Consider the following 13,761-nt stretch of genomic DNA (forward strand, 5'->3'; position numbering starts at 1 on the left):
ATGACTTATCTGTGAGGATTCTTTTTCAGAGTTGATCTTTTCATTGTTGAATCGGTTGTCTGAAAACCTTCAAATCTCAGGACTGTGCAGAATGATGATATTTCTCTAAACGTTGTGATAGAGGCTCGTCTCCACAATGAGTGTCACTGGTTTCACCAAACAAAACAAGATATAAAAAAAATGAACTACAACTCAACGTAGTTGTGATTCCTCTATAATGATCAGCACAGTATACCTGGAAAGAGTGAAAGAGAAAACTGATGCAAGTAGTCTATATATGTGAAAAAGTTAAATAATGCACACTTATGCAATCTATTATAATGCAAGTCTCTATTTTATGGTGTTCCTCATTCTAAGTGGTTAAGTTATCTTGGGTAGCATTCATTTAAATATAACAAAACCGACACTTTTTAATAAGGGTTATCCTATATTGTTTATAGCAGAAAAATACAAAATTTGTGTCCCGTGATTTGTGGAAAAATGAGTCACAAGTCGCAAAATTTGCAAAAAGAAAAATGGTTGTTATTTTAAAAAAGCTAAGAGTTATTACTAGCTACATATGTAAATACTACCACGATATAGAGCAAGGACAATTCATTTCAGCTGCCCAGTCGGTCTTTGCAACCGAGCCTGTGCCAAAGGAAGGATTTAGGAGACGGCTTATTATTGTATTGGCTTGCCAAAAATCATGCACACCTGCTTGCTTTCTGTTTTAGAAGTGACAGTGTTTTGGGAATGTATATGCTTAAACAATAATTGTGAAACTTGCAATAAGGTTCCATTAGTTCATGTTAGTTCAAGTATTAAAGTGTTTATAGTAAAGTGTACAGGTCATGGTGCCGGGATTCTGTGGTAGATTAACATTAATGAGAAAGACGGGGCTCCGAGACTCGAACCTATAACCTTAGGGTTAGGAGTAGGCGATGAGCGCGTACAGCATTATCTGTATCTGTGATCTGTATCTGTTAAACAATATGTATTATCTGTATCTGTATCTTGTACTCGGAATGGGCGGGGCCTAACCTGAAACGTGGACTCGTTATTGCAGTGCATTATGGGATTGAATAAGGGGACTCGATAAAGTCCACAATGGTTTTGGACGCCACTACAAATAGCTGTCCCCTGATGTAGTTCCCCAATTTAAGGGTATAGGGGGCGATTTTGGACACAGTTTAGACCAGATAAACACAATCAGTGCACTGTGACGGATCGTACCTCAGCTGCTGGACTGCTTGATGGCACCACTGCATCTGCTGCTACCCCCTCCAATGCCATCAGAGCATACGCTGTTGCTCTGCCCACCGCCGGGTCGCTTGCGCCGGAACCATCTGACTGCGCTTCAGAGAGGGCGGGGACTTCGACTTCGACTCCGCCTCCTGCACCTGCGACCAATCACAATCATGATTACAGATTGAACAAGGGGAAGTCTTGAAGTCTTGACATTTTAATAACATGTATAAGATGCAAAAGAAATTTAAATGTAACAAGTATTTTAATGTTACAGAAAACAATAAATACTAATGTGTAGCAAATGTTTTAAACAGATTAAAATCTAAATGATGAAACATTGAAGAACAGTAATTAAGAATCAGAAAATCTTACGATATGCCATGTTTTAGTCCAAGTTAAAACGTTAAATTGTTTTAGTATAAACAAAAGTAAAAAAAAAAAACTATATGAAGTCTGTAAGTAATTGGTGTTGTTTGCTAAACATAGCAAATACAAAAATCTGAACAGCTGTTTGAAAATGAGTAAAAACTGACTTAATTTCTTCTGTGACAAGTGAATGTCAAGTGAAATACATGGTTTGTTAAATTTAAGGCAAGATATTAAAGAGTTAAAAAAAATACTAAATATGCTGATTGATTACATTAAGAATTGCAAACATTTTATATATTACATGTTGCTTGAAATATTATGTTTAAATATGCAAATAATGTCTAATATCTAATATCCAATGAACAAATTTGCATATATTTAAAGTATATTAATCTAAAGATAGCATAAAGCCAGGTTGAAAATTCTAGTTAGATATTAGAGTTTTTCCAGAGGGGATTTTGGATTTCTATTTTTATCACTCAAATCAGAAAATACTGACAACAGACAGAAAACAAACACATTTTCACCATGTTTTTATGAGTAATATGTTGTATGAATCAGTGTGAACAATATATGAACAAACTATATATAGAGTGTATATATATATATATATATAATATAGAGAGGAATAAAATGCAAGTTTTGGTGTTTGTAAGTGTAGTAAGAAAGTATAAAAAAACATTCAAAAAAAATATCCCAAAAAAAACAAAAATAAACAAACAAAAAAAAAACATTAAAATAAACACTTAAATGTGTATTTTGGATGTTTTCTTTCCACTTGTCTGAATGTAGACATGATTATTGAAGCAAAAAAAAAAAAATACTCAAAAGTTATTTAAAAAAATGCATGAAAAAAAAACATTTCTGTCTGTAGTGTTTCGCGTTAACATTTACATTTATGTGCATGTTCACTACCACAATATAACATATTACCAAATATCAGCTTTGTAATCAGGATTTTTGTCTGAAATTCTCGTCCAAAATTTTCACACGTTAAAAAATAAATACGACCTCATATTGTGTCTATCATGTTTACACACTGCCTCTCAAACTTTTTTCTGGCATTAAAAATTCTCATCTCATCAGGTTTGATGCGTAGCAAGCATTTTGTTAGGAAAGATGACGAATACGAGAAGGCGTAACTCACCGTCAGCGGCTGATGAAGGCAAATCGCTCACGACCACCACCTTCATGGACGGGGTCTTGAGCGTGACGATTTTGCTGAACTCTCCAGCACCCTCCAGCAGAGCTTTATACGTGCTGATCTCGCGCTCCAGCTGGACCTTGGTGCTGAGCAGCAGCTGGTATTCACGGCTCTGCTGCATCGCACTCTCACGCACCGAGGTGAGCTCGCCCTCCAGACTGCCGGCCAGCTGAGCCAGAGAGAAGAACTGAGTCTGATACTGAGCCTGGACCGCCACCAGACGCTGCTCCAGATTCGCCTTCTGCAGCACAACACAGGTGATCCAGCAATTAAACACACATCTGACACCAGAGCATCGATTTAGCGTGATGTGCATGATCAAATACAAAATAATTCTGCATTAACATACTGGTTATACTCTAATAATCATTAGTTAACTTAGCACAAAAGAGTTTGTTCAAAAGTTAAAGATGTCTCTTCTGCTCACCAAGACTGGGGCTGCATTTATTTGATCAAAATACTGTAAAAATTGTGAAATATTTTTATAGTTCAAGGTAGCTGTTTTCTGTGTGAATCTCTGTTAAAGTGTCATTTATTCCTGTGATGTGCAGCTGTATTTTCAGCATCATTACTCCAGTGTTCAGTGTCACATGATCTTCAGAAATCATTCTAATATGCTCATTTGCTGCTCAAGAAACATTTCTGATTATTATCAATGTTGAAAACAGTTGTGCTGCACAATATTTTAGTGCAAACCATAATTCATTTTATTTTACAGGATTCTCAGGTGAATAGAAGGTTAAAAAATAAAAAACAGCATTTATTTGAAATGGGAATTTTTATAACTGTCTCTTTTTGATTTTTATAGCTGTCACTTTTTGATTTTTATAGCTGTCACATTTTTGATTTTTATAGCTGTCACTTTACTGTCACTTTTGATCAATTTAATGCATCCTTGATGAATAGAAGTATTAATGTTTTAAAAATTGTATTGACCCCTGATTTCTGAATGTGACTGCAAATAAAACTACTTTATTTATATTATATTATATTTTTAAATAAAATTGAAACATGTTTATAACTGACTTCAATTTTGGAATCTTTTTTTTTTTCGCATTCAGTGCATTCTGGGATTTTTTTTTTTCTGTAAGAATACATGCATTGCTGTTGCAGTATTTGGTCAAAACTATCATTTTTATTAGTTATTATATTTGCATATCTTCATGTCAGGAGTGAATGATGCCTTATAATGACTTGTTCGGTGAAAAGGAGATGTTCAAAAATAACATTCTCATAAGTGGGGAAGTCGTGGCCTAGTGGTTAGAGATTTTGACTCCTAACCCTAGGGTTGTGGGTTCGAGTCTCGGGCCGGCAATACTGAGGTGTCCTTGAGCAAAGCACTGAACCTCCACTGCTCCCCGGGTGCCGCAGCATAAATGGCTGCCCAATACTCTGGTGTGTGTGTGTGTGTGTGTGTGTGTGTGTGTTCACTGCTGTGTGTGTGCACTTTGGATGGGTTAAATGCAGAGCATGAATTCTGAGTATGGGTCACCATACTTGGCTGTATGTCATGTCACTCACTTTATAATGTTTGCATAGTAACATTACCTTAGCGATTTTTATGCAAGAAAAAGTTTTTAACACTTTTTAAAAACTGGACCTTTTTTGAACAATCAAAAGTAAGATTCTCACAATCTTTGAAAAATAATAAACAATCTACTTAACGTTTTAACTAACATTCACACAACCAAGAAAAAGTGTTTTTAAAATGTTTAAAAACGGGACATAACTTAATGGGAACATTAGCAAAACGTTCACAGAACATATTTTAGTTAAGAGTTATGTTAAGCCTGATGTTAAAATCTGTCCACACTGGTCAGGTTGAGCGTGTTCACACACATGAACAGCAGAAGACAGTGTTCCCCGTACCTCCATCAGCGCGGCGTCCAGATGCGTCCGCAGACTCATGCTCTGTTTGTGGCTTTCGGTGATTTCGGAGCTGCCGCTGACGGTGGTCTCTGTGAACAGCTCCACCTCCACCTGCTTCTTCTCCAGCTGAACCACAACAGCAGCCAAATCATTTTCAGGGAATGTTGCTAAAAGCAGGTTGATTTGTTGCTAAAAGTTGCTAAAGGATGTTGTGATGTCATTGGGTGATGACGTCACTATGAAACTGACGCAAAACCGCATCCTTGCATAGAATACACAATATATAATTCAAAATATGTTCATTTAGATATAAAGATAAATTTAATATAGACTATTTGTGAAATTAATATAAACACATTTTAATGATTAGATATTTTCATATTTAAATACACTGACTTGAACAGTTGCACATTTTTGAACAATTACTTTTGATGTATTTTCTTATAAACTATAAAACTACACATTTCGAACAATCATAATTTTAAGCAGTATATTGGTAGTTAGTTAGCATGCTACAGTTCATAAGTCCATAAGAACAGGGCACAATAGGACTTTTCCGTATTATTTTTTCACAGCTGTTTTACCTGTATTTTAAATTCTGCATTGTATTTTGTGTTAAGTTTACAGGAAATATCTGTAAACTTAACACATACAGTGTACCTAACTGATCAACAATAGACAAACTAATAACAATGTGTATCTTATATGAAGAAATATAATTGAACTATTGCAGCTAGCAGCTTGATTCACATGTCATCTCTGTACTGCTAGGCATGTCTTTTCAGCTCACTACAGAATGACGTTTTGTGTAATTTAGAGGGAAAATGTATGCCTGTTTAACATTTTATTCACTTTTAAAAAGTTGCTTGTCAAATTAATTTTAAAAATAGCTAAATTTGTTGCTAGGTGCTTTTGGAAAAAAGAAATGCTAGATCTTGCAACAAAATTGCTGAGATGGCCACACTGAGCAGCGTGAGTGTGAGTAAATCACGCCGGAGCTGTGCTGTTTGTACCTGTTTGGTGTACCAGTTCTCAGCCTCCCGGCGGTTCTTCTCGATGACCATCTCGTACTCGGAGCGGATCTCGGCCAGCACTCGAGACAGATCCGTGCTCTCGATCTCCTTCACATCCACCGTGACGGTGCCCATCATCTGCCCGCGCAGGGCTATCATGTCCTGAGCACAAGAGCAAAGGTCATTTACTTCACAAAAGCAGTTTAAAGAGGCCTGGAACTGACATTGTAGCTTGTGTTGTTTAGTGTGTTTAGCAAGACAAACATGAAAACAAAACATTAAAAATAATTGACTCAATTGACATTTTTTTTTCTCCCTCTCCCTCTACATATTCATATATATTAGGTCTCGCAATATTATCAAAAATACATAAATCAATTATAGCATATTTTCTTAGATTTATATAAGAATATTTTCTTAATTCTATTTAAACTAAGTGAAAATAGCAGTATTTTTAGTGATATGCTATTTATACTAAGTGCAAATAGTGATAGATTCTATGTACACTACACACTACACTAAAATAACAGTATTTTCTGCTATTTACACTATTATTGCATATAGTGGCAATTAACTGCACCTCAGTATTGTAGTATATTATAAAACTATGCAATAAAAAGTATTGGGTGTAAATTATCATTTTAATTTTATTTTTTAAATGGATGCCACCTTATTGGGACAATAAATCCCTCCCTACACCTACCCTTACCCTACCTGATACTTAATATTTTCAACTTTTCACTTATTTCCTTATTTTTTTTATTAAAAATAAATGCCTTTCCGAAGTGATATGAGATTTGAGGTGGATTCAAACTCGGGTCAATCGCATCAAAAGGGAGACTGAGGTCTCTGCAGAGCATAAGTGGGTTTTTCTGACTTTGTGGGTGTTTTCAAACTGCTGGGTGTTTAAATGAACCCCCTCACCTGACCCCACCCCTAAACCTATCCGTCACTATGACGTCAACCAATCAGGTAACATGGTCGAAAATGCCCCTCTGTTTTGGCCTGGATGGGTGGGGTTAGTGTAAATAGCTTCTGCCAACAAGGTGGGCTATTTGCACTTAGTGATACAATAACTAATAAATGTATAGATGTGTGTATTTAAATGTAATGTAATTATATAATTTTTTATTATAAATTATATTACATTACAATAAAATTTTATTATATATAATAAATAAATCATAAAATAAATTATCATATAAATAAATATTTTTTAAATCAATTAAAATATAATGTTGTGCTCTTCTTTCAATGAAAAGCAGAGTTCATGGCTGTGAGAAAGGAAAGTGTTGTCACCTGCTGGTGCGCATCTTTGAGAGCGGTGCACTCCTTCTCCAGGCCCTTGACCTCCTGAAGTAAGACAGCGTTGGTGGAGTTGTACTCCGTCTTCAGGGTCTTCAGACCAGCGATGTCACCCTCCACAGACTGACGCATGGCCAGCTCCGTCTCAAACCTGCGTGGCACGGTTAAAACACCCAGACACTTTCACTGTTCACACCATAACTACAACTGCAATGTATTAGAACGTTCTGCTATGAGGAAAGGAAATCCACACTACAGCTATAACGATAATGACACAGAAGGATGCTATCGCTGGAATCACCTACAGAGCGATTTTCTTACCAGCTGGTGAACGATAAAAACAGTGACAATGTTTATGGTGTGGACGCAAAAATATTTATCTTTATAGTCATCACATATTGTGTGGATGCTAATATATAGTTATCGCACAGGGTGTGGACGCTAATATAGTTATTGTTATAGTTATTGTTAATGGTGTGGACACTAATATAGTTATCACTATAGTTATTGTTCATGGTGGGGATGCTAATATCCTTATAGCTATTGTTCATGGTGTGGATGCTAATATAGTTATAGTTATCACACATGGTGTTGACGCTAATATAGTTATTGTTATAGTCGTTGCTCATGTTGTAGATGCTATTATAGTTATCCTTATAGTTGCAGTTATCGGTTAGGATGGACCTTTAACCATGTTTTACAGTGATTAATTAAAGCTTTGAATGTGGCTCATCCAGTCAGAAACTGATGTGAATCAAACTTACCTCATTCTGAAATTATCAGCAGCCAGTTTTGCGTTGTCTACGGCTAAAGCGATGCGTGTGTGGTCTTGCATGAGAAGCTGAAGCTGGAGAAAGAAAAGACAGATCATGTCAGATGCGTAGCACATTACTTTAATACTGTTTTATTGTTATTTGCTATTGATATACTGTATATCTTCCTTTCTTGTCATTGTTTTGAATAGCTATAATACTATATGCATATGACAATATCATATGTAAAAACAATCATGCAAACAAAGTATTTAAAAATTTAACACTGAAATGCATGCAGAGAATCTGGGAACCTTCTCGCGCAGTGGCTTTATCTGGATCTCGTAGGGCTCCAGGTTGAAGCTGCTCTGGACTCTGCTGATGGTGAAGGAGCGGAGCTTCTCGTTGAGCTCGTGGTTTGTGGTCTCCAGGCGCTTCACCTTCTCCAGGTAGGTCGCGAGTCGGTCGTTCAGAACCTGCATCTGCTGTTTCTCATTGACGAAGTTGGCCATGGCTTCTGCGAAAGACCCTGCGCCCGCTCTGAAACTCGCCCCAAAGGAGCCTCCACCTCCTGCACTCGAGAGAGAGCCTCCAACCATCCCCAAATTAGCCGAGAGAGAACCTCCACCTGCACCGTAACCAGACACAAAACCGGATCCGAAGCCCAATCCAGAGCCCAATCCGAAGCCCAATCCAGCGCCCGATCCGAAGCCCAATCCAGCGCCGGACCCAAAGCCTAAACCACCTCCAGATCCGAAGCCCAAGCCGGTGCCACTCTGCAGACCTCCAGCCATCACCGACTGACTTCCAAAGCTGGAGAAGTTGACGGGAGCCAGCGAACGGCTTCTGGCTGTGGAAAAAGACCTGCCAGAGCTACACTGAGATCTGAACGCCATGTCAAGAGTGGAGAGATGTGAGACGGTGTGTGGAGACGATATCAGCAGAGGCTGGTGTAGAGTAGTGCAAGACGCTGGAGACGGCGTGTTTTATAGCTGGTCTTCATGTGCGTCAGTCACTCAGTGATGGGCCCTTGGGCGAAAGCGTACGGCCCCGGTGACAGAACCATTTCCAGACATAATGACATGCAAATATTCAAAAAATTACTTTGATGAAGCACCATGAGAAAAGTGAGTAAACATCTCTAAGGGAGAGCTGAATTCAGGTGTAGTTAATGCTCATCTGAGCTTGTTACAGTTAGAAACACAAAACTACACAAGATACACATTAAAAGCACTGATGAAATGCAAACCCGATGTTTTCTCGGGTAAAGGCACGCTATGCTGTGCAGTGAGTTGTATTTGTGCAGTTCAGTCAGGTAGTGACTGTGCAACACAGTTTATGTTGGTTTTTGAAGAAGAACTAAAAAGAACAATAAAGTTTTATTTTTATAAAAGGCCTCATCGTTCAGGAGCTGAAATAGTATCTCTTGATGTCTGAGAGTCTCACGCTCACAGGAGCCTTGGGCATAAATGCTGCAGGATCTCCTGTGTTTCTCATCATCTCTCTTCACCATCTGCACATTAAAAAGGCAAATTAATAATTGCTGTGAGGATTAAACAAAATTATGTAAACGCTCATTTACACAAATACCACAAATACCTTTTGAAATACTAGTGAAAAATGCTCCTTCACACTTCAAATTTTCTCTCTCTCTCTCTCTATATATATAGGCCCTCCAAATATGTATGTGTTGTCTGAGCACAACAAATTAATTTGTTGCCAGTCAGATACAGACTGTGGAGTTGAAATATTAGAAATGAATTTGTTGGCCCAAACTTTCATCATCACAAAGTCATCATCATCATCATCATCATCATATAGCAGGAAAAACACACATGGATGATGTCAAAACTCATATTAGAAAATATCCCAGCAGCCCATCACATACACATACACACACACACACACACGGAGAAGAAGGAGATGAGACACATATCAAACTGTAAAGCCATTTTCACATATGATCCTGAAAGTCTGTTATATTCATTTACCCTAGTACATGTCCAAAAAACAGTATTGTGCTGCTTTTTATGAGGTCATTGCCCTTTCACCCTTATCCAACCCATCAGTCCTGAAACACACACAATATGTAGGAAATGTCTACACACATACAGCACATGAGCCACCAACACTGATGCTTATGATGGAGGTCCAATGGCTATTTAATTCTGATCAAGGATCAGGTTCTCAGGACTGTGACTCACTGATCCATGTTCAGCCTAGAAACTCTTGTTCAACAGTCCAGACATCTGCTCACAGTCACAAACATGAACACATGATGCCTCACAGTCTTTGGACGCCAGGAGATCCATCAGGAGGAAAGCGAGAGTCATTTATTCCACACAGGTCCATGAAGAATGGAAAGGCTGATGAAACATTGTAAAAGAGAACAAGAGTTTGCAACAGGAGATCTCCTAAAATCATCTAGCCACACAGAGACTAGATAGTAAAACCCAGCAGTGATTCTCACAAAAACTACAGTACAGTCGTGGCCAAAAGTTTTGAGAATTACATAAATATTAGTTTTCAAAAAGTTTGCTGCTAAACTGCTTTTAGATCTTTGTTTCAGTTGTTTCTGTGATGTACTGAAATATAATTACAAGCACTTCATACGTTTCAAAGGCTTTTTTCGACAATTACATGACATTTATGAAAAGAGTCAGTATTTGCAGTGTTGGCCCTTCTTTTTCAGGACCTCTGCAATTCGACTGGGCATGCTCTCAATCAACTTCTGGGCCAAATCCTGACTGATAGCAACCCATTCTTTCATAATAACTTCTTGGAGTTTGTCAGAATTAGTGGATTTTTGTTTGTCCACCCGCCTCTTGAGGATTGACCACAAGTTCTCAATGGGATTAAGATCTGGGGAGTTTCCAAGCCATGGACCCAAAATTTCAACATTCTGGTCCCCGAGCCACTTAGTTATCACTTTTGCCTTATGGCACGGTGCTCCATCGTGCTGGAAAATGCATTGTTCTTCACCAAACTGTTGTTGGGTTGTTGGAAGAAGTTGCTGTTGGAGGGTGTTTTGGTACCATTCTTTATTCATGGCTGTGTTTTTTTTGGGCAGAATTGTGAGTGAGCCCACTCCCTTGGATGAGAAGCAACCCCACACATGAATGGTGTCAGGATGCTTTACTGTTGGCATGACACAGGACTGATGGTAGCGCTCACCTTTTCTTCTCCGGACAAGCCTTTTTCCAGATGCCCCAAACAATCGGAAAGGGGCTTCATCGGAGAATATGACTTTGCCCCAGTCCTCAGCAGTCCATTCACTATACTTTCTGCAGAAGATCAATCTGTCCCTGATGTTTTTTTTTGGAGAGAAGTGGCTTCTTTGCTGCCCTTCTTGACACCAGGCCATCTTCCAAAAGTCTTCGCCTCACTGTGCGTGCAGATGCGCTCACACCTGCCTGCTGCCATTCCTGAGCAAGCTCTGCACTGGTGGCACTCCGATCCCGCAGCTGAATCCTCTTTAGGAGACGATCCTGGCGCTTGCTGGACTTTCTTGGACGCCCTGAAGCCTTTTTTACAAGAATTGAACCTCTTTCCTTGAAGTTCTTGATGAACCTATAAATTGTTGATTTAGGTGCAATCTTAGTAGCCACAATATCCTTGCCTGTAAAGCCATTTTTATGCAATGCAATGATGGCTGCATGCGTTTCTTTGCAGGTCACCATGGTTAACAATGGAAGAACAATGATTTCAAGCATCACCCTCCTTTTAACATGTCAAGTCTGCCATTCTAACCCAATCAGCCTGACATAATGATCTCCAGCCTTGTGCTCGTCAACATTCTCACCTGAGTTAACAAGATGATTACTGAAATGATCTCAGCAGGTCCTTTAATGACAGCAATGAAATGCAGTGGAAAGGTTTTTTTTGGGATTAAGTTAATTTTCATGGCAAAGAAGGACTATGCAATTCATCTGATCACTCTTCATAACATTCTGGAGTGTATGCAAATTGCTATTATAAAAACTTAAGCAGCAACTTTTCCGATTTCCAATATTTATGTAATTCTCAAAACTTTTGGCCACGACTGTACTGGTAGACTTGAGATTCAAAAGATTGTATCTATAAGAGGAGAGAATATAGATCATATAAATCAGAGAGAAATGCTCCAAGTGCTCAGTTGGTGTGACCATCAAGAGATATTTGGACTGAACCGAATGTTCACATGCAAACAGGACGTGTGGTTTCCTCAGTCTTTAGTAACGTGAAAACCTTAGCGTTCGTCTGTCTTCATGCAGAGTCAGAAAACATGAGAAGGTCCTTCTGGTTGATCATAAACCGTTAACTCGACTTGCTTCATTATAGAGAGAGTTGTGTTGTGGATTTAGTGCTGGTAATATTTACGACTTCTACGACTTGTACCATGTGACCACTGTACATCCTGACCACTTCAATTGAAATACATAATTCTGAATCCAAGGATGTGAACAGCTCAGATTAGAATGGCATGTGTTGTCTATATAATCAGTATTACTATTATAATAATTAAATATGCATAAATACATGCAAGTAACCCTAATCCTAACCATATAGTAAGTACATGTAGTTACTTAATATTAATCAGTACTTTATTGTATAATCACACTCTAACAAGGACACCTTAAGATAAAGTGTAACCAATTACTCTTATAGTTATTGTTATCCTTATACTTATTGGTATAGTTAATTTTTAATAGTTATTGTTACCTTTAACCTTGTCAGTTTAATTATCTTTATAGTTATTGGTTTAATTATTGTTGGTTATCGTAGTAGTTATCAGTGTAATTATCTTTATAGTTATTTCTGTAGTAATCAGTATAATTATTTTATAGTTATCGGTAGTTATCATTACAGTTATCAGTGTAATTGTCTTTATAGTTATCGGTATAGTTATTGTCAGTGATCGCTACAGTTATCAGTGTAATTATTGTTATAGTTATATATATTAGTAGAATTATCGGTATAGTTATTTTTATCTTTATAGTTATCACTTTAATTATCTTTATAGTTATTGATATAGTTATTAAATAAAGATAATTTAATCAGAAAATTACTATTGAATTGTATTAATAAGAGCAGTTACTCATAGTATTACATGTTTATTTCTTGGTAAGACACATTTGACAATAAAGCATTGAGCTTGAGTTGATGCATACAAAATTACTGTTTAACAACAGTAACATGCAAAATTTGTATATACAAAAAATTAATATAGGCTATTCTACTTGCATTAAATGTACCATTATTCTTATAGATTAGATTAGACTCAACTTTATTGTCATTGCACATGTAAGGTACAAGGTAACGAAATGCAGTTAGCATCTAACCAGAAGCAATAAGCAGTAAGTACAGGATATACAGTGTCTACAATATGTTACAAATGTACAATAAATATACAAGTAAGGCAGTACTATGGACATAATTTACAGATTTTAAATACTATCAGCATGATAAACAGATAGGTGTACTATGAACATACTATACAGATGGATTATGTAATAGTGTATGTACACTTTAAGCAGAAACTATGAACATATGAACATCAATTACACTAGTGCAATGGACAGTAAAAAGTGCACAGAAAAATATTCCAGTGCGCAAATGGATCATTCAGCATTCTGGGATGAACAGACAGTAGTGCAAGTAATAACAAGTGAACTGTTTTTGTTTGTTTGTAAACCAGATGCAGTGATGAGGATGGGTGAGGAGTCTGTGTTTTTTGGTGTGGGTGTGGGGTGGGGGGGGGGTTGTCAGAGGGCACAGTTCGGTAAGGAGACAGCTGTAGGGAAAAAGCTGTTCCTGAATCTGCTGGTCCTTGTCGGGAGGCTCCTGAAGCGCCTCCAAGAGGGCAAGAGGTTAAACAGTCTATGGTCAGGGTGAGAGGAGTCCTTAAGAATGCTGCAAGCTTGATGTAGACAGCATTTTCTATGGATGTCCTCAATAGCAGGAAGTGGTGTTCCTGTGATGCGTTTGGTGGTTTTCACCACCCTCTACAGTGCCTTGCGTTCAGCAACTGAGCAGTTCC

At 37.7% G+C, this 13,761-nt stretch overlaps 1 protein-coding gene across 1 annotated transcript; it reads right to left on the reverse strand.

Moving 5' to 3' along the window:
• Positions 1-1,154: 1,154 nt before the first annotated feature.
• Positions 1,155-8,712, reverse strand: LOC109084359 (keratin, type I cytoskeletal 47 kDa-like). The gene is made up of 7 exons (XM_042717508.1): positions 8,057-8,712; positions 7,755-7,837; positions 6,985-7,141; positions 5,686-5,847; positions 4,673-4,798; positions 2,747-3,044; positions 1,155-1,382 (listed from the first exon to the last, which is right to left on the reverse strand). Exons 1-7 carry the CDS (start codon positions 8,636-8,638, stop codon positions 1,192-1,194), a joined length of 1,599 nt encoding a protein of 532 aa, XP_042573442.1. The 5' UTR covers positions 8,639-8,712; the 3' UTR covers positions 1,155-1,191.
• Between the last annotated feature and the right edge of the window lie 5,049 nt (positions 8,713-13,761).

Source organism: Cyprinus carpio, chromosome B1, assembly GCF_018340385.1.
Source record: "Cyprinus carpio isolate SPL01 chromosome B1, ASM1834038v1, whole genome shotgun sequence".
NCBI lineage: Eukaryota > Metazoa > Chordata > Actinopteri > Cypriniformes > Cyprinidae > Cyprinus > Cyprinus carpio.